The following is a 21815-nucleotide window of genomic DNA, read 5'->3' as shown; positions in this document are numbered from 1 at the left end:
GCGAAAAAGAAGTTCATGTCACTTCTTGGGACGTTTTTGGGGCCGTTTTTCATTGACTCCATTGAAAAAACAGCTCCAATACCGGGCGTAAAATACGCCATGAGTTGCTACAAAAACAGCTCCGTATTTTCAGAAGTTTTTGGTCCGTGCGTGTGAACATGCCCTGACACTCTGGCTCATATTAACAAACATCATAATGAAGGCAATATATCCAAACTGGTGCAAAGGAAAAGTGGAGCAGTTGCCCACGACAACTAATCAGATTCCACCTCTCGTTTTTCAGAGACCTTTTCGAAAATGAAAGTAGCAACCCCACTTTTCTTTTGCATCAGTTTTGACATATCTCCCCCGATATGTGCGATACTTAGGGTATGTTCACACGCTTAACAAAAAACAGAAAACCGCTCTGTAATTTCAACCGTATTTTGTTAAGCGTGGGAACATACCCTTATAGTCATCCGTAAATCATCAGCATATACGGAAGGGTGTCCGTAAATACGGTCTGTAATGCATCTTTATTTACGGATCCACAAAAAAACAGGGAGGAATCTTGGGTAATCCCCTGGCGTCAAATAGCAACACTTCCGTAATTATGGACTGCTACAGATGCACATCCGTAGCCATCCGTAATTACGGAAGCGCCCATAGACTTCTATGGGTAGTCCGTGCCGTAATTACGGACAAAAAAAGGACATGCTCTATAATACGGAAAGGTGTCCGTAGCCCATAGAAATGAATGGGTCTGTAGTTAAAGCACAAGTAGTGCATATGACCCCCTTCATCACACCCCAAAATGAATACAGACCCCTTAAACTAATACAGACGCCAGACGAGACTCTGCAGATATTCACCTCTTCTTCTCTTCCCTGCAGCTTGCAGTCTTCTTCTGGATATGTTCACACAGGGCGGATTAGCTTTGTATTTATCGCAACTGATTTAAATGTGGAAAATCTGCAGTGTAATACAGTAGCAGCAAAGTAACCAAATCTCATCCACACGTTGCGGCAAAAATCAAGAGAGATGTTCATCAATTGACCTGCGGTGCAGATTTTTAATCCGATGTCAATTTATGCTGCGGGTTCTTTGCACTTTTGCTGCAGATTTTCCCCAGTGAGTTTATTGGGGAGGTAAAAATCCAGACAAAAAAAAAACTATAAAATGTTGCGATGTTTGCAGAGAAAAAGCTGAAAGTTTGCCGTAAAAATAGAAAATCTGAAAAAAAATTATGAAAACCTTTACCCTGTTTAAATTTAAAGGGAGTCTGTCACAGAAATGTGCCTATCAAACTAGCTACAGGGTTATATAGCGCGGGCTCATGTGAATGTAACGTTCTTTCCCTTTTTCACATCCGCAGAAAAAATTGTGCGAATTAGCATTTTGCAGCAACGAGGGCGTCACCGTTTCTCCAAAAAGTTGTCTTCTTTCCCCAGTCCGTTCCTCCCTCCCTTCTTTCATTGATTGACAGGGGCCAGGCAGTGTAATAGGCAAGTTCACACCTGACCCCGTAGTCTCCTGAACGCACGCGCGGTTCTGCTTCATAATCTGCACATGCGCAGTACACCCGTGACGTTTCCCCGGTCTAATCGGCAGTACTGCGCCGATGACGTTAGACTACACCCTCATCTTCTCTCTGATGCTGCGGTCCGTCTCTTCCGGGTGTAGTCTGATGTAATCTGCACACGCTCAGTACAGCCGATTAGACCGGTGAAACGTCAAGGGTGTACTGCGCATGCGCCGATTATGAAGCAGAGCCGCGCACACGTTCAGGAGACTACGGGGTCAAGCGTGAACTCGCCTATTACACTGCCTGGTCCCTGTCAATCTATGAAAGGAGTGCGGGAGGAATGGACTGGGGAAAGAAGACAAAGAATTTTGGAGCAACGGTGACGCCCTCGTTGCTCCAAAATGCTAATTTGCGCCCAGGTGAGTCTACACAATATTACTCTGTTACTAGTTTGATAGGTACATTTCTGGTGACAGACTCCCTGTAATAAAAAAGTCAGTATGTACCTCCCTGGCATTGCCATAGCAATGGCTCCTTGTTCCTTTGGCTACGCTCCGTTCTGCTGGCCTCCTTTGACGTTTTATCCCATGTGACTTCTGCAGCTAATCACGGGATGTAGTGGTCAGATTGGATGCAGCGTCATCACAGGAGGTCGGGCTGCAAAGAGACCCGATATGGGGAGCAGGGACCCATTGCTATGGCAACGCCAGTGGCGTAAGTACGTTTTTTTTTTCTGCAGCGTAGATTCCAGAAATTTGGTGCAGTCTTTTAGCCAGAATTCCCTGCGGCTTCTAGGTCGGCATACTTTTGTGTTCTTTTTCTCAGCGTATCAGACATTGTGTGAACATACCGTCACTTCGCAGGCCATGTCCTGACGCCGGCAGTGGAGAGTACTGCAGGAATAAGGGTATGTGCACACGACTACGCCAAATACGTCTGAAATTACGGAGCTGTTTTCAGGCGAAAACAGCTCCTGAATTTCAGACGTTTTGACAAGTGCAGGCGTTTTTCGCGGCGTCTTTTACTGACGTAATTGGAGCTGGTTTTCATTGGAATCAATGAAAAACGGCTCCAATTACGTCCCAAGAAGTGACATGCACTGCTTTGAGGCGGGCATCTTTTTAAGAAAAAAAAAAAAGCCTGTCTGCACAGAACACCGTAAGACTAATTGAATTCAATGGGCAGACGCTTGCAGACGGGTTGGAGACGTTTTTTTCGGGCGTAATTCGAGGCGTAAAACGCCTGAATTACGTCCGTAAATTGTGAACATACCCTAATAGGTAAGTATTTGGTCAGGGTGCGGTTCTCAGGAGACTTATCTACTTGTCTGGGAGGTCTCCCTTTTTTGGTGAGTCTAGAGTAAAAAAAAATATGCAGTAGATGTGGGGCTTACCTCCGGGACCCTTACTTATTAAAGGGTAACTCAACTTACAAAAATCTTCTGACATGACATAGTGACATGTCAGAAGTTTTGATCGGTGTGGGTGCCCGAGCACTGAGACCACCACCGATCGGGTGAGCACTGAGCCGCTTCGTTTCTGATCGGCTTCTCTTGGAAAGCCGAGTAATTGGTGTATGGGCTCATAGACTTTCTATTGAGCCCGTACACCAATTGCTCGGCTTTCCAAAAATCAAAAACAAAGCGGCTCGGGGCTCACTAGAGTGCTTCTGCCGCTTCGTTTTAGCGATTGGTGGGGGTCTTAGTGCTCGGACCCCCACTGATCAAAACTTCTGACATGTCACACATGTCAGTTATTTGAAAGTTTAGTTACCCTTTAAGGAGTTGGAGAATATCCTGTGGATATGCCATAAATAGGAAACCCCCTTTGTCAGCTCCGTACTTGTGGTGGGCTCAGTGTAACACATGTAGGACGCTCAGACCCATGGAGTGGAGTAATATCCGAGTTTACACAGTTGTCTCCTCTTGGTTTTATTTGCAGTATAGTACAGTAGTCCCCTCCATGGAAACGGCTTCAACAACAGAGTCCGTGGTGTGTGTCTGTGATCAGCGGCAGGATGACCCTGTGCTAACACAACATGTGAGATGGAGCTGCTAGAAGAACCCTGATCCACGTCTCCTTCACAAATCATTCTCCTTCACTCCAGTAAGTGCGTTTCGTCTTTGCTATAAGTCTGCACGTTCCTTAGCTAAGACCGGAGACTCCTGCAGATATTTGGATCTACTCCTGGGAGGATTGATGACCTCCTGGATAAGTCTTCACTGTTCCTCTGGAGTCATTTTGTCAGGCTGTTCCAGTATATGATCGGTGAGGGGTCCGACACCCGGACCCCACACTGATCAGCTACTCCAGCTGCCTCCGGCGCCGGAAGTTTTGCAGTTATCTGATACGGAAGCAGATGAATCCGTACACTGTATAGCGGCCGTGTTGCAACAATGCAGCTCTTCTCCTATTCAAGTGAAGTAACCCAGCACGGCCGCTATACAGTGTACGGAACCATTTGCTTCCGGCACCGACCACTTCAAAACATTCGGGTCTGGGTGTCGGACCCCCATGATTATATACTGATGATAAATCCTGTGGATAGGTCATCAGTATGAAAAACCGCCCCATGCCCAGACAGCCCTTTTAAGCTGAGTTTTTAGGTCCTTTCGAAGGCCGGATTCACACGAGCGTGTTCGGTCCGTGATATACGGTCCGTATGTCGGATGCATTTCCCGGACCGAACACGCTCGTGTGAATCCCGCCTTACAAGAAGAGATCGTAAAAAGCAGACCATCCCTTTTTCTATAGGGGGCAGATTGTAGGTTCAAATAAAATATGGCACCTGTTGTAAACTGGCAAGGAAGAGGTCGGTGCTGTAGATTACGCTCTTCAAACCGGGCGTCTTGAAAGCGAATTACTCGCCATTGTACGACCAGCTCCAGACATGATTTGTCCTAAGCGGAAAGTCCTTGAAAAGATTTTTGGAATGCATCCCATGGCTCCAAGTACTCATAAATACAATTTCGACTGAATAAAATGGCACTTCACCTAAGTGCTGTTATATATATGTCATTATCAGTAAATGCAAGATTTATGACTCGCCTGCCTATTACTGGATTATACGGAAAGTTTTCCTGTGAATGCTCTGACATGGCAGACAGCGGTTTGATGGAACGCTTCCCTCCCGTATATTAATATCACTTTATTTGTCTTTAATATTTGAATGATAAAGCAGATCGGCACAAACGCTGCAATTTGTCATCACAAACTGAATTGTTGCCCAACAGCAATTCAGCAGATTTGTTGGAAACCGGCATATATAGCACGAGCCACGGGAAGAGCCAAATAGATAAGATACGGTGCAGTTGTAGCCTGAAAAATATTTCTGTCATTACCTTTGGGTTACCTGATATTTCTGTTTTTTGCAGCATCGTCTGCTTTTTAGCTCCATTGGTGCACAATTATGATCCATGGATGCAGTTTATCTGCATTGTGTATTCGTATCTGAGAAGGTCTAAAACCTACCTTTGGGTCATCAGTGGCTCAGGCAGCTGCTCTTCCCATCCGCCATGCTTTACACTGCATCTCTGCTTCCTCAGATTGGCTGCTATGTATTAACACAAGCGCAACAGGAAGTCAGTGCCTGGAGAATTTATACTTTCGGCGGCCGGTATAGTGACTGATTTTTATTCATTTCCCTTATGTGACGGGTAATAGGGCACTGGATTCACGTAGGCATCAAAGCTCTGACCATTAATAAAATATATTACAAACCTGTAGACATATATTAAATGAAATCTATAGCTGGAGATACATTGTAACAAGTGCCGGATTATCAATCTCTCAGGATTTTCAGGTACTGGATTAACGGACATTTTGGATAAATGAGGCCTATGGCGTTACGTGAACCCGCGTTGCTGCCTGTATTCTAATCCATGCACTCTCGATTTTGCTGGTTGCTATTGGGAAAAGTTTGCAACTTTGTCGACAGAACCCTCCCTTCCACCTTAGCTCATCTGAGCTCCTATCGTGTAGTGGGATTGTTAGGCCTTGTTCACACAGTGCAGATTTGCATACGTATTTTTAAGCCAGGAACGTAACCCAAATAGAAGAAATATATAAAGAGAGGCCCTATAGGTCTGCTCTCCTGGATCCAATTCTGGTTTTAACTTAAAAAATCTGCAGCAAATCGGCACTGTGTGAACAAGGCCTAAGTTTCTTCTACATCTAATTACGGTACTGTGCCTGTATAAAGGTGATACTATACAGAGTGGACGACTTCTATGCTGGGAAGACACTGAACAAGAAAGGGATGCTGAGAGATTTCTACTCTGAAGCCTGCAGAATTATGAATGCTGCTCTGGAGTATAATACTGGCTTTGACTCCGTGAAAGAAAAGTAACATATTTACAAAGTGACTCAACCTTTTATGTTTCCATTGAGGCCCATGTTCACACGCTTAGCAAAAAACATCAAGGGAAAACAGCTCCTGATTTTCAGACTTTTTTTTTTAGCAACTAGTTTTTTTCGTGGCGTTTTTTACGGCCGTTTTTGGAGCTGTTTTTCTATAGTCAATGAAAAATGGCTCCAAAAATGGGTCAAGAAGTGACATGAAACTTCTTTTTGCGGGTGTTTTTTTTTTTTTTTTTTTTTATGCGGCCGTTTTTCAAAATGGCCTGTCTGAGCAGAACGCTGTTTTTCCCATTGAAATCAATGGACAGATGTTTGGAGGCCTTCTGGTTCCATTTTTTTTGGGCTGTTTTTTGTTTCCCGAAAAACGGCCGAAAGTAAGCCCTGTGAACATACCCTCAAGGTAAAAAAAAAATAAAGAAAAAAATGTACTAGCAAAATGTGCCGTGAAATTCTTTACATGTTATTCCTGGATGCAGCCATTTTATCCCCTCCCCCATAGGTTTAGAAAAAGGGGAGGTGCTTATGCTGCTTTGGCTTTTAGTAGACTCCTCCTTCCACGACTCTGCCGACACACCATCTAATGTGGAATTTGTTGGTGTCCCAGCTCATGGACCCCATCAATGGTGGAATACCCCTTTAAGTGATTGCTATTGATCTCATCACATTTTAATATTTTCACAATAATGAAACATTTTGTGTCAAGTTTAATAAATAATAACAAACACACAAAGTATCTCTCAGGCTTTGATTTATCCATCAAGGAGAACACAACCAAACAAAACCTTTTTACATGCAGACCTTTTACTGCTTTTATTGTTTGTTTCCATTGCAGAATCATAAATGACACAATTATATCCTTTTTTTTTTTTTTTTAGTCTGAAATGAAAAAAAAAATTGCAACATTTGATCCTTTTTTTTCTTTTTTTTTTAAATTTTTTAATTTTTTCTAAATATTACTTTTTACCGTGCCAATTAGAATCGTCAAACCTGACAAAACAATCAAGGAAAAAAAAATAAAAAAATCAGATCTTAATTGTTGTACAAAGCAATGTAATCATTTGTAATTGAATCGTCAGAAATGCAAACGTTATCTGCTTGACATTTCCTACCAGTCCCGAGTCTTTTTTAATTATCTTTATTAAAGTCTGGAGCTTTACAAAGGGAATGCTTTACAATTAAACCCCAGTTTGTTACACGGCGTGACATTTACCTGTAATCGCCTTTTCTCCTAGACCTTGATGTTTAATTATTGTTTTTTGTGCCCCCTCTAGGGATTTGTCGGATAACGTATGTTTGAACAGTGACCCAGCGACGGGCGGAGAATGCAGAAACAGGTTAGCGAGGGCTCGTTCCGCTGCTACTTCTTGTTTGTCTAATGACAGAAGGTATTATGTAAAAGGAGCCAAATCAACCACTCTTTTCTATTACGTAGGAAACGGACGGGATTTTTTTTTTCTTTTTTGTATTTTTGCCAACAGGTCTCTGTGTACTAAAGAAGGCAGACCGCTCAATTAGACTTTAATTAACAGTAAGCGAGTTTATCGCAGAGACATTGAAACGGTGGCGACGTTTGATGTAATTGGATCGGTCATCTGTACACACTGCAAAGTTCCTCATTGCATTTTATTTCTTGTGTGACTTTTGATACAGGTGAATGCCTTCCTTGCTGTCGCATCCGTCTTTCCATGCTCTTTAGGGTATGTGCACACACAAAATAAAAAACGTCTCAAAATATGGAGCTGTCTTCAAGGGAAAACAGCTCCTGATTTTCTGACGTTTTTTAATCAGTCGCGTCTTTTGCGGCATGTTTCATAGAGTCTATGAAAAACGGCTCAAAAAATGGATGGAGTGACAAAAAACGCCCAGTCGGAACAGAACACCGTTTTTCCCATTGAAATCAATGGGCAGATGTTTGGAGGCGTTCTGCTTCTGATTTTTTTCAGCCGTTTTTCGGGACGTTTGCGGCCCGAAAAACGGCTAAAAACACTCAGTGTGGACATACCCTTAGGCCTCCTGCACACACACAATTTTTCTGGCAATTTAAACCGAATAAAAAAAACGCTTCTAATAACGCCATCAGTTTTCAAATTAAACATGCGTTTTTTTAGTGGCGTTTTTTTTTATTTAGTGTCACTTTCTACATGCTTTTTTTTTTTTCTGACGTTTTTGAAGCCTATGGGAAAAACTCCTCAAAAAAACACAATATCCAAAGCATGCTGCGTTTGAAAATAAAACGCCACTGACCGCAAGAATCAAACACCACAAACTAAAACACAGTTGCCGTTTTTTGCAGCGTTTTTTTCTCCTACCACGCTCCATGGCCACAGCCGAAAAACACGGCAAAGAGAGTGCAGGCAGGTCAAAATCGGCCTCAAAATTCCTGAAGAAATTGAGGCAGATTTTTCTGCTTTTAAAAGACTCCGTGTGAACAGGGCATAAGGCCTCCTTCACACAAACTATTTTTCTGGCAATTTAAACTGCTTTAAAACCGCCAGCGTTAATGAAATTTAACATACATTTTTTAGTCCAACAGAAAAAGCAAAAAAAAAAAAAACACTTGAAAAAACGCCATATACAGAGCACGCTGAGTTTGGGGAAAAAAACAGCACTGACCACAAAATAGCCTCAAAAACGCCACAAACCAAAACACCGTTTGTATGTAGTGTACTTGAAACTAAAAAACGCAATGAGAAACACAGGAAAACAGCGTGCGTGCGTGCTTGCGAATCCAGCTTTTTCCAGTTTTATGTAAATAAAGCTTATTCATCCTATAATGTAAAGTTCTGCAACTGTCTAATCTAGTTTGTGTTTAAACTACTGAGATTTTTCAAAATCTCTGCTTGCTGTGTATAGGATGTTTCCTATGTACATCCTGGTCATCTTTTATTAATATGTGGCAGATTTATTGCAGAAATTTCTGTGACTGAATATCAATTCTAATGATCTGAATGTTGTTGTTTCTGCAACTTGTGCGTTGACTTTCTTATGAATGTTCCAGTCGCAGAAATTTCTGCAGCAAGTGACTATACCCTTAGGCCGTGTTCCCACAGGACAGATACGCTGTGTAATCATCACGCAGTGTTTCCGACCCGGAACCTTCAGTACATTCCGTCTGAAAAATCGCAGCGCGTTGTGTTACAGTTTTTCAAACTGAATATCCTCTACGGAATTTTGCATTCATTTTATATAAAATAGAAGAAATATATAAACAAAGGCTTTACAATGTCTCCTCTCCTGCATCTAATTCAGTTTTTTGAAATGCATGCAAATTCTGCGGCTAATCTGCACAGTGTGAACAAGGCCTTAGATTAGTCTGTGTATTCATCTACCCCTGACATGCAGTTCTGTATTCCACAGCTTTCCACACCTAAGAATGGCTCATGCAGAACCTCCAGGAGATACGAGCAGCCAACCATCGCCTCCAAATCTCGCTCACCATCCCCATATACCAACCGACGCATGTGTGAGCTCTCCGAGGACTCAAAGCAAAGGCTGGCCCATTTAAACCTGGGACCCTACGAATTCAAGAAGGAAACTTACAGCAAGCCGCCATTTGTAGTCAGACACGTAAGTCGGGGTAGGAAATTGTTGTTGGTTTCTAGTTTACGCTGCTTTTACTTTATTAGCCCAGATCTAAAGGAGAACGATATAGCTGCTTGTAAAGGGTTAATCTGCTAAAGGAGGAGGATATAGCTGCTTGTGAAGGGTTAATCCGAGTCTCTCACTACATACACACAGTCCGCAGCCACTGAGGAGAAAGCTGTGACAAGATTTTCCTCTGCTGCTGCCTCCTGCCTCCTCCTACATGTGGCCTCAATCAGACTTACGCGTTTCACGTCCGTGTGCTCTCTGTTGAAATAACGGACAACACACTGACCAATGCAATTCAATGGGTCTATTCACACATCTGTGTTTTGCCGCGGAGCGTATGTCCGTTGCGTGAAACTCACCACCTGTCCTATTCTGGTCTGTTTTTGCGGACCTCGTCACCCATTGAAGTCAATGGGCGCGAGAAAACAACATACCGCACACTGACGACATCTTTGCGCTGTTCGTGTTTCACGCATCAGTTGCTAAAGAAATGTAGAAAACCAAAAAGTAGAACCAGGAGAAACATGGATGAGAAAAACGGATGCCGCACGGAAACCACACTGACCTCTTTCAGGCAGTCATATGCGTGAACCACGGCCCATTTTTTTTGCGTACGCAAATCAGACACGCTCGTGTGAATTAGATTCCGGTGTATACGGCCTATCTTACGTTGCTGCTAATATAACTATATCCCACGTGAAGTAAGATCGCAGCAGAGATCTTCACTCCGTCCCCCCCCACAGTTAACTCTACAGCTCACAAGCTGGAAAGCGAACTGACCGCTTCAGCTGAAGTTGCCTTCGCTCTTAAAGGGCCAGAGCTTTTATCACTAAATTAGAGAGGACTAATTTAGTGATTAAAAAAAAAAATTCCTTATAGAATATATTTGAGAGGTTTTATATTTTGGTCTTCTATTACTTCATTGCTTCTTTGGAGGTGACCGGTCCTCTTTAAGAGCAGCCCGCTGGGTATCGCGCCATATCTGTTATTATGGCTATTACCTTTATTTGTAAAGACACCTTTTTATTTTTTTTAGGCAGAAACAAGCTCGTCCTCTGACACTTCACTGCTGTCGTGTTCTGATAGAAGTTTGAGATCAGAAGAATCTTCGAGGCTACACACTGGTGAGTAACACTACTCCGTGCCCTCAGAAAATAATGTGTAACCGGAATATCCGCACTAGGGCTCATTCACATTGCTGTATTTGCGCTCTGTACTTTTGTATTTCTTATTAAAAAACAGAATTGGGAAGAAGAAAAACCTTTCCTAAATGGGCGGATTTTCTTTCTTTTTTTGTCGTGGACCCGCTGGTCTCTGTTTACCGCCCTCCAGCGATGACTTGTCACTGTGACCGCTGCAGCCAGTCCCGGGCTGCAGCGATTACGTGTCGCTTTATCATCGCTGGAGCTGTGTGAACAGAGTCCAGCAGTGACCCTGGTTAGGTGAGTAAACTGAATTGTGTTTCCTTTTTTTTTTTTTTTTTTTTTTCTGCAAAATGGAAATCCGTGCCAGTTTTTTTACAATTTTTGGTGCGGATTTCCCTGCCGCTTTCTGCCGATTGGCTGCAGAAAATTAGAGGGCATATAAATGATGCCATATATGAATACCGGACCCGTCAGTGCACGGTCATGTGACATTATTTAGAAGTCTGCAGATAATAACTTGCAATAAATGAAACTTGTTATTACTGTGAGACAGATCAGCGTGTCCCCGGTCAGCCTGGCAGCCCACTCACTGTGTGTTGTCAGGGCGCGCACGCCTGTCATAATAAAAAAATAAAATATCGATGTATCATACAGGTGGGTCCCAAGGGAACGGCTTTGATTCAGCTCCACATAAATCTGTCATTTCATTCTGACAAAGCCGGGTCTGTGAGTGGGAGCTGGTAAATGAGGAAAGTGGGTGTTGGGAATATATAACGTCAGGATCACATACAGCACTGAGCAGTAAAGCCCAAAACAAGCAGCCGGGTTTAGATTCTCTTTAGTTTTAAGACCTACATTTGCAATAGGCTTGTTAGTACTGAACACTATAGTGCTAGGAATATAACATATGCAGCAGAGCTGGAGCACGTTGGGGGAGATTTATTAAAACTGGTGCAAAGGAAAAAAGTGGAGCAGTTTCCCATAGCAACAATGTTATTTTTTTTATTTCCTTTGCACCAGTTTTGATAAATATCCTTCATTATTTACATCATGTTTATATACCATATAATCTAGGGGGGGGGGGGGAGTTTGAGAGGAGTGGAAAGAGTCTACAATACAGACATTTCACCTGTGAGTTACATGGAAGGATCGTTGTACTGAACAGCGCTTGAATCGTGTGGTACCTTTATAGTGTCTTATCATAACAGAGATATTATGTCCTTAAAGGGGGTTTCCAGTTTAGGTTTTTGAAGATTTTCAGCCTCTGTAAACACGAACATTTCCGTTCACTGACAGCAAGCCAGTATTTTGAGAATGGTGAGGAAGTGAAACGCAGAGGAAGTGAAACGCAAAGTAAAAAAGAAAGGTGTAGAACTTTTCATTATACAATGATTGCATTTAATGTTCTTCTTCGCAATCAATTATATATATATTTTTTTTTATTCCTACAATGTATCTAAAATTCCTTTTTGTTTTGTGTCTACAGCTTTTATGCAAATCCCCATGGTAATAATAAGCAAGCAATGAGTAGTCTGATCCGGCATTCATACGCTCGTTCGTCTTTTCAGCATATGTGCCAGGAAATCTCCAGATACATACGCTAAATATATCCATAGGCCCCTACTTACTCGACATATGGGAATTCTAAGGCCGGTATAAACGTTTGTTTTTTTTGTATAGAATAGTATAGTAGAATATCCTATTTTATACAGAGGTACACAGTAAAAAAGTACGTTAAAAACTTAGCGCCTATAATTTTTTTAAATTGATACTATTAGAGCCTATTTGTACATATGCCACTGTAAGCCTCCCATCGGAGGTATATATTAGGAAATTCCACTAACATATACCTCAAATGAAAGACTCTAACTTAGAAAGATGTATGGGGCAGATGGAAGAGGGTATGACTACAGGCTCATTTTGTTGTCTGTTACCATGGAGATGAATAGATCTGCATAGTAGCTGTAGACATAGTATCCATTAAAAATACCCTACTGCTCTATCAGCCAAGTTGCTTTATTTATCATTTATAATGCATTGGAGAAATAGCACAAAAATGGTTTACGGAGCTGGATATACAGATGTAGTAAACTTTAACATGAGATTTGTGCTTTATTTTCATAAAACAGAACCCATATGCCTGCCTGGTGGTAACTCTAACCAATCAGCCAAAAAGGCTGCATCATTAGCATACAGCCACGCTACATTGTGGCGTCCCATATCAGGGTTCGTGGAGTGAATTAGCGCCTTCTGGGTTGTCTGTTTTAGGGGATATTTTAAAGGGACTGCTTACATAATGTAACATCCTTCTAGCCTGGACTTCGGCATCGTGTTGGTAAAAGTGGTGGTGGGTCTACATGACTATATTGCTTGTAATGGACACCATTTTTTTTTGTACAGTCCTTTGTGTGCTCTATATTATACTATGTTAACAAGAATTTCCTTTGCAGATCCCTCGGTGCTCGGCAGCTTCAGACCCCGGTATTGCAGTGTAAGTATTTAGCAGGAAAATATTAAAATTTGTTCTGTACATCACATTCACATATCAAAACTTCATTCTGAGTTTGGTAATATCAGCTCCTGATATGTATATTGGATCCAGTGAACGCACTTGCCCAAATGTTTCCCTAACTTCCATAAAATGAGTGGAGAGATGGTCTGGGCACCCCCATTCTGCAGATAGATGGGGGTCTTACCTCCATTTATGGCAAATCCTCTGGATATGCCATTAATTTCTGAGATGGGAATACCCCTTGAATTAATACTATAAAATTGTGTTATTTCATTCTTAAAGGGTAAGTCAGAAGTTTTGTTCGGTGGGGGTCCAAGTACTGAGACACCCACCTAAAACGAAGCGGCAGACGTGCTCGGCTGAGCGCCGTGCTGCCTGGTTTCTGAGCAACTTTCCTTCTGACATGTCAAATGTTTAGTTACACTTTTAAATTAGTTCTCAGTTTTTGGTCTTTTGAAGTTCCACATTATGTTGTCGTTCTGTGATGGATTATCAGATTTTCTGGGTTATCGGATACTAGTTAAATGGATTATCTAAACATAGCCATATCGTTAGGATGTGCGACAAATGTCCAATCCGTGGGGGTCTGACCGTTGTGACCCCTTCCGATTTGCTAGGACGAAGTGGCAGTGTGACTATGAAAGCGCCATCTCACTTCCTCTGCCTTTTGGCTCCACACACATTTTTACGATCGGCTACATGAAAAGAGCGGAGTACCCCACAGGAGATTGTACCGCTTCTTGTTCTAGCAATCGGTGGGGGTGACTGATCGGACATTGGTGGCATATCTTAACAGGTACGCCACCAATGTTTATGATGAGCAATTTTGCTGCTTTGAGGAATTGCTAATTAAGCTATGTGCCCTATATCCTAGTGCGGGTGCATTATCACATACTCCTTTATGTAGCTACTAACTAGACAAGTTTCAGATTCTTTCTGGATAGATTGTAACTTCCTCGCTGTACGTCCTACTTGCTCGGTCCCTGCACCGATTGGCACAAAGAGTCTAGGATGTTGCCAATCTGCCCGACATGCATTATTTCTCCGAAAAGCTCATTCCATTTTCTACTCACTTCATCCATTATTTTGTAAAGTACCTTGTTATTGATTTTTGACTGATCTCATACTTCAGTGTGATCTTGGTTTAGTAGAGACACTCTCGTACATGGTACAGAATTTTCTAACCTTCGATCTTCGGCGGCCTCTTATTTTGGTCTAGTCGAAATTTCCAAGGATTGTCAAAATCAAGATTTACGATGTACATGTATTATACTTCTGTGCTCTGAAATGCTACAAACTTAACATAATAAATATGGCAAGTAAGAAAAAAAAGCAACAACTTGGTTCTGTGGATACTGGACACTAGCGGCTTCCTGCAAATACTCGTCCGTATGTATAGACTTGGTGCCTTATTTTCTCTGGCTGGCCATGCTTAAAGGGTTATTCCTACCACAGACATTTATGGCATATCAATGGGATATGCCATAAATATCAAACCGATGTGCTGTAACCCTAGAGCAGAAACCACATTTTTGCAGATCGCTCCTGCAAAAAGTTCCTCCTTCTGTGCTGAAGAGATGGGCCGCTGACATCTAATTTGGAGAGGGGTAGTGTAGCCAAAAGGAAATGTGTATGGGGGGCATTCCGGCCACTTTTTAGGGACACACTGTGGCTGTCTGTGTATGGCGGGTGCACTATGACTGGCTGTTTTTGGGGCTGTCCACTCTGGCTTTTTATGAGGGGGCACCCTGTGGCTTTATTTTGGGGGGGGGGGTCACTCATTTGCTCAGGTGTAGATTGCGCGTAGTATTACACTAGATAAAATTAGGGTACGTCCATAGAAAACGGAAAAGTTGCTGATTTTATCTGCAGATTTGCACAAGTAAAATCCACAGTAGCTTACTGGAGCAGGCAAATGGATCATTTTTTTGGCATGGGAACTCGCAGATTTAATTATAAAATAGTTTGACTCCAATGGGGAAGAAAAAAATCTGCCACTAAACCCGCAGGTAATGTAGTGTTCCAGATTTTGCTGCAGATTTCCCGCAAGTGCGAATCTACTAATTTTTTTTTGCCTCTGATGAAATCCGCAGTGGCAAATCCGCATCAAAATCTGCAAGATTCAGTGTAGAATTTTGCGAATTGGCAGCAAATCCAACCCGCGTGGACTTAAGGTGGGTTTACATGGGCAGATTTCTGCCCTTAACGAGCGCCGAATGATGTAACAAGTCGATCAGCGCTCGTAAACAGGCCCTTTTACACGGGCCAATGCTGTACTATATTGGGACGAACGATTGTAAATGTGATCGTTCGGTGCCCATCAGTTTGCATCATTGTCAGCAGCCTGTGTACATCCAGCAAGAAGAAGCAATCAGCCCGTGATCAAGATGATTTACTTTATTACACAATATTGACTGTACGGCTCGTAGCCTGGATACATTTTTCCCTTCGAGATGGAATTTTTTTTCCTGTCTGCTGAGTTATGTGTTTTCTTTTCAATTCCAGATTAATTACTATACATACAGGTACTCGGCTTATATATAGGCACAACTTTTACGGGACATATTCTTCGGCAGGGGGGACACTTGAATCCCCCTGCTGGATTCTCTGCATCCCCTGTAAATGCACATTATAAAATAATTAGTGGATAGGTTCCTTGTTATCCTCCCTCCAGCACTGGGGTGCGGTGGCCATTTTGTTCCCTCACTTCCTGGAGAGGAAGCGTTGGCGGTGTATGTGAGTGACATATTCAGGTCTCCGCACATCAGTATGTGTCACCCACTGGCGGCGCCTGGTGTTGCTAAGCAGCGGCCTGAATATGTTCAGCAGCCAAAAAATGATTCATTATGGATGAATCATTTCAACTCTGGTTCTCACTAGTTTCCATCTTAAGCCGAAAGTACAATAACATACAGTAATGTGCAAAAGTTTAGGCGGTGGTGGAAACATGCTGCAAAGTAAGAATGGTTTCAAAAATAGAAGTGTTAATAATTTGTATTTTGTTCATTCATAAAAAAAAAAGTAAGTGAATAAACAGAAGAAAAAACAAAGTCAAATCAATATTTGGTGTGACCACCCTTTGCCTTCAAAACTGCATCAATTCTTCTAGTTACACTTGCAGCAGGTTTTAAATGAGCTCGGCAGGCAGATTGTTCCAAACATCTTGGAGAACTAACCAGTTCTTCTGTGGATGTTTCATCCTCAAATCCTTCTCTCTTCATGTAATCCCAGACAGACTCGATGATGTTGAGATCACGGCTCCGTGGGGGCCATATCATCACCGTGGGGGCCATATCATCACTTCCAGGGCTCCCTGTTTTTCTTTACGCTAGTTCTTAATGACATATGTTTGGGGTCGTTGTCCTGCTGCAGAATAAATTTGGAGCCAATCAGACTCCTCACTGATAGTTTTGTATGATGGACAAGAATCCGCCTGTGTTTCTCAGCTGATTTCGGTGGGACCGGCTGACCTAATGTGTATGGCGGCATCCCAAATCTTCCCCGGCGGCAGATGTCGGTGGAAAGAAGAGTCGGGCATGTTGAATTTCAATTGTTTTAGTAGACAAGCTGCAGATGCTTTCTCCATATTGAAAACGCATGCAAGCTCCGCCGAGCATGCATGTGTATGTTGGAGTCAGGAACAATAGCTGGTGGCCAAATAATTGTTCCGCCGACCGCTATCTAAAGTGTATGGCCAGCTTTAGTATATATACCTCCGCATGTAAATTCCAGCTCCTAACGAACTCCTGTGGTTACAGCAGCCTCAACACTGTTTTAAGCAGGCAGTCTCTGCTATATAAGAGGGGTTACACCTAGGGTTGCCACCAGGCTGGCTGGATGGCTAGTAAAAGTAAAAAAATTGCTTCAAAAACGGCCCAAGACTAGCATGTACGTACACCCTGAACCTGGCCGGTATTTTTTGGGGGAAAAGGTGGCTAGTTAGTACACTCTTATGGTGAAACTAAGGTAGAGTGGGGCGGAAAGAAGAGGATAGTGTAACGTGACATAGCATGATTGTAAAAGTAGTGACCAGGACCAGAGGCGTCGCTAAAACGGGTGCGGAGGTTGCGGTTGTACCTGGAGCCCAAGGCCAGAAACACTCATACAGTTTTGATGCCGTTTTTGTCTCCGGTTTATGAGCCAAACACAGGACTGGATCCGAAATAAAGGAGATGTATCAGTCTTTTCTTTATACCTTTCCTTCCTTTTGGATCGAACTTCTGACTTTGCCTCAAAAGACGAAGCCAAATACAGCATCAAAACTGTGGTTGTGATCTGGTCTAAGGGACCCATATGAGATTAGTACTGTAAATTACACATGAGATGGGGGACCCTGTTAGAGATTTTGCATTGGGGACCAGGACCTTCGCGTTAGGCTTTGTTCACATCTGCGCTAGGGTTCCATTCCGACGTTCCGTCTGAGCTTTTCGTCGGTACAAAGCCCTGACAGACACAAACGGAAACCAGGCAGATAATAGTTTCTCATTGGTGAATTAGGAGGAAGGAGACAACTGCCGCACAAAAAGTGGAGCTTCGAGGGGAAAGGCTTCACAAGAGTCCTCTACATGAGGATCTAAGAGCACTGTGACACCGGAGGTACGCTTTAAAATTGCATTATGAATAAAAATAGGTGATCGCTCTGGAAATAATTTTGATAATTTTAGTAGTGGTTTAATTGCTGCAGCTAAAATGAGATGTAGAAACTGCTCAGATCATTTTTATACTTTCACAGTCCATTTGTTTTCTAGATGAATAATCCATATGATTATGTGTATGACAATGACAGATGAATTTAAATGGATTCCTATGTGGAAAATGTCTACATGAACTAATTTTCTTTTTTTTTTTTTAAGCATCCGTAGTTCATGTAAATGTATGAAACATTATTATATATCTTAATAGGGAAACGTGCCATCTTCCTCAACTTTGAGCAGCTTGTAGTTCCCCTTTCCCTGTCTGCAGGCTTTCTGTAAATATTCAGACACCCCTTCAGTCAAAAAAAATAAATCTGCCTTGAACGATGCAATAAGTAGAAGACATGAGGGGGATGCAGCTGCAGTCTCTCTCCCTCATTTGTATGTGTTTGTCTGCATGCTGTGAGAGGGGGGGAGAGAGGGAGCAACAGGGGGAAACTTCGAACACCGTACAGTACAGCTCTTACATCACAACAAGAAAAGCGGGATGGGGACTTGTTTCTTGTTTGTTGGGTGTTTTTGTTTGTAGCAGTTAATGGGTACGTTTTTAACTCATGTGTTTGTGTAGAATCGGGCATTTTCTTAAAGGGGGTTTTCCCACCTAACATCTTTATAATTTCATGGCATGTCAGGAGGACATCTGCGCTGTTCTGCCTTACATGGTTACCATCCTGTAAATATAATATTTATGTATTAGATATCGTGCAACGGGCACTATGATCAGACAGTCAAAAAATGACTGATCGCTTAGGATCTGTTCACATCACGCCGTGGTTATACGTCAGGAATATGCCCCCCCCCCCCAACATATACCTCCGAAATATGCCATTCAGTGTCATAAATCTGCAATTGGCCGCAATGTTAAAAAATAATGTATACCGTGCGGTATGTTTTTGCGGTGGCCCACTGTGCAGGAAAGCAGTCTCCTGCTCTTATTCTATACAGTAAAAGAAAAGGTATATCAGCGCTTAACACACTTTCTGAGACCAAAAGGACACGCCTTTGTCCTCCGATGGGTGAATGGCGGCCCATGCCTATGTTTGGCGTATGCACTGGTTGCTTCCCCAGTGCATACATCAAATTGTTTAGCAGAGCAGTGATATGAAAAGCCAAGGGCAGCATCTGCATTAAGGTTTTGCATAAGTTTCCTTCCACACTCCGAAAACTTACTTATAGATTAAAAGGTAACGAAAATTTTTAAAAACATTTGACAAGTCATAGTGACATGTCAGAAGTTTGGACCGGTGGGAGTCTGAGCACTGAGACCCCCACGGTTGCTAAAACAAAGCTGCTGAAGCGCTCGGATGAGCACTGTGCCGCTTCGGTTCTGATCGGCTTTCCTCGGAGGGATGTGCCGGCTAAATAGATGAGCCCGTACACCGCTCGCTTTCTGAGGAAAGCCCATCATAAACGAAGCAGCATGACTCTCACCTGAGCACTTCTGCAGCTTCATTTTAGCGATCAGTGATGGTCACCGTGCTCAGGCCCCCACTGATCAAACGTTTTTTTTAAAGTTGAGTTACTCTTTAAAGCTCCCTATGAAATTGGCCCTAATGTATGTGTCTTAGATATGGAAATTAGATTGTGCCTCCCCCCCCCCCCCTCATTGGGGACCGGGACTAATGTGAATGGTGACAATCTCTGTACAGCGCTGCAGAATGTTAGTGCTATATAAGCAATTGAAAACTTAATAAACAAACCTTAATTCAGTATTGTGTTGTCAGCAGCTGGAATACAGAACGCAACCCGGGTCTAGCGGTGGCGATGTTTCAGCGTGCATACACCATTATTTTAAATTCCAATTTGCTTGTCTTGCCGCCTCCAGCTTCGCACCGTTAATGATAACCTCATAGAATGCTTTGCAATATTTTTTTTTTCTCTTCTCCATATAATTTACTTTCCTCGGACTGTCCTGATGATTCATGACTGTTTTATCATAGAGATTTTAATTAAAATTGATTTGTTTGAAGGAAAAAAAAAAAAGCTATATTAACAGCAAGAACTTTTGGGCGCTGCTAGACAGCCATGGTAGGTCTTTAATTCATCACTCCCTGGATGGCCCAGAGCCGCTGAGCTTCCCAGCAAACTAACGGGAGATTGAAATCTACCTTTATTAGTAGCTGAAAACACAGCGCGGCTTTGAAATTAAACGCAGAACGTGTTCGGAATTAACTTGACAGCAAGAAAATTCCGAGCATAAACAATAAACATAATATCGGCCACTTCCGGATGCAGATAAAAAGATTTTCTCCAAGATGCAAAATGCCAGATATCGATATGCTGATGGTGCTTGATTAATGGATTTTTTTTCCCATCAGCACACAGAAATCTAAATTACTTTCCTCTTAATTTCCATCCCTCTCGCTCAGTCACAGCCTAAAGCCAATGATTTTTTTTTCTTTCTTTGTTCTGATTATTTTTTCAGCTATAGGTATGGGGATGCGTGATGTGTTGCTATGCCAAGAAGAGTCTACATTTGGAATTTGGCTCTGTCACCACATTATAAGTGGCCTATCTTGCACATGATGTGATCGGCGCTGTAATGTAGATTACAGCAGTGTTTTTTATTTCGAAAAACGATCGTTTATGACCTATATTAGCTTTATGCTAATGAGTTTCTCAATGAACAACTGGGCGTGTTTTACTATTGACCAAGTGGGCGTTGTACAGAGAAGTGTATGACGGTGACCAATCAGCGTCATACACTTCCCTCCATTCATTTACACTGCAGATAGCAATATAGCTATATCGCTATGTGCAGCCACATAAACACACTATAACGTTACTGAAGTGTCATGACAGTGACTATACATTACTTCCAGCCAGGACGTGATGTGTATTCATTCTCCTGACCACTTCTGTAGCGTCTCTGTGATTTACAGCACAGCAGGCGTAGTCTCGCGACTCTTTAAGAGTCGTTTGTGTGGATTTTGATGGTTGAATTGATGTTGACCATGAATAACTCCTTTTTTTTTTTTTTTTAATATCTGGATTCTCTGGATTGAAATTTGAGAATATTTAGTTTTTGTTTTTTTTAATAGAAACACAAACTGGAAGTCGTGTGTATGGAGTTTGCATTCCATGTGCTAAAGGAATTATCAACAGTTTTCGTATGTTTATAAATTTTTTGACTTTTTAAAAAAAATTAACATGTTGTTTTTTTTTGTTTTTTTTTTCATAGTTTAATAATTTAGTTTTATATATATATATATCTTTTTTTGTTCCCCTTGCTTTACATGATTAAGGGGGCAGCCAATTCGCGGGAGCTGCTGCACCAGCATCTCCAGAGATCTGCTTTACAGCAGACACCTAGTCATGATAGAACAGTCGGAAAACAGATCATTGCCTTATATGGGAGATTGTTGTGGGCATGGTCTATGAGGGAATGGGAGGAGGAAAGAATAGGTAAGCTGCGTTCATCAGTTATTGCTATTGTTGTGATTCTCTGTTATCTGCCTCCAGCTGTATAATAGAGTTGTTACTTTTCATTGTAATCCTGCCTGTGGTGATACTAAGATGACTGCTGAGAAGTGATCTCTATAGAACAGGAAGGATCAGTCTATCATGAGGACTTAATATACTTTTACACAAGCCGATTTCCTGCCCGTAACTAGTTCTGATCGATGATGTAGCAAGTGTATCGGCGCGCAATTAGCTCCATTTACATGGAGCTATCATCGGTACTGTATGAGGCCGAATGATCATTCGTGCGATCGTTCGAGCACATACAGGTTTCATTGTCGGCAACCAATGATGTGATCAGCAGCATTTGCGAGCATTTGCTTGTTTGTTGGTTGATCACATGTCATGTTTACACAGGCCAATAATCAAGAACAAGCATTCAAAGTGCGTTCATTCGCCCGATCATTGGCCTTTGGAAAAGGGCCCTTAGTGGCTGCGAGATTTCAGGAATTTTCTAATATAGACAATGACATGGAGAATAAGGATTTATTTATCCCCCCGCTTGTCACTGTTCGATTTGTGCACTTGCAAAATGACGCCTTTGTAGGT

General features: G+C 42.2%; 1 protein-coding gene across 1 annotated transcript in view; it reads left to right on the top strand.

Annotated features, from left to right (window-relative positions):
• The window catches only part of SPATA6 (spermatogenesis associated 6), a 51552-nt gene that overhangs the window by 1952 nt on the left and 27785 nt on the right, over positions 1-21815 (top strand). The window contains exons 2-6 of the mRNA XM_075832969.1: positions 3445-3609; positions 7134-7196; positions 9220-9429; positions 10490-10577; positions 13049-13089. Of these exons, the coding sequence (XP_075689084.1) occupies positions 7185-7196; positions 9220-9429; positions 10490-10577; positions 13049-13089 (351 nt within the window). The 5' untranslated portion in view covers positions 3445-3609; positions 7134-7184. The remainder of the gene's footprint in view (positions 1-3444; positions 3610-7133; positions 7197-9219; positions 9430-10489; positions 10578-13048; positions 13090-21815) is intronic.

This window comes from Rhinoderma darwinii, chromosome 7 (assembly GCF_050947455.1).
Source record: "Rhinoderma darwinii isolate aRhiDar2 chromosome 7, aRhiDar2.hap1, whole genome shotgun sequence".
NCBI lineage: Eukaryota > Metazoa > Chordata > Amphibia > Anura > Rhinodermatidae > Rhinoderma > Rhinoderma darwinii.
Note: the sequence above shows the minus strand (reverse complement) of the source record. Positions and strands in the feature narration are given on the sequence as shown.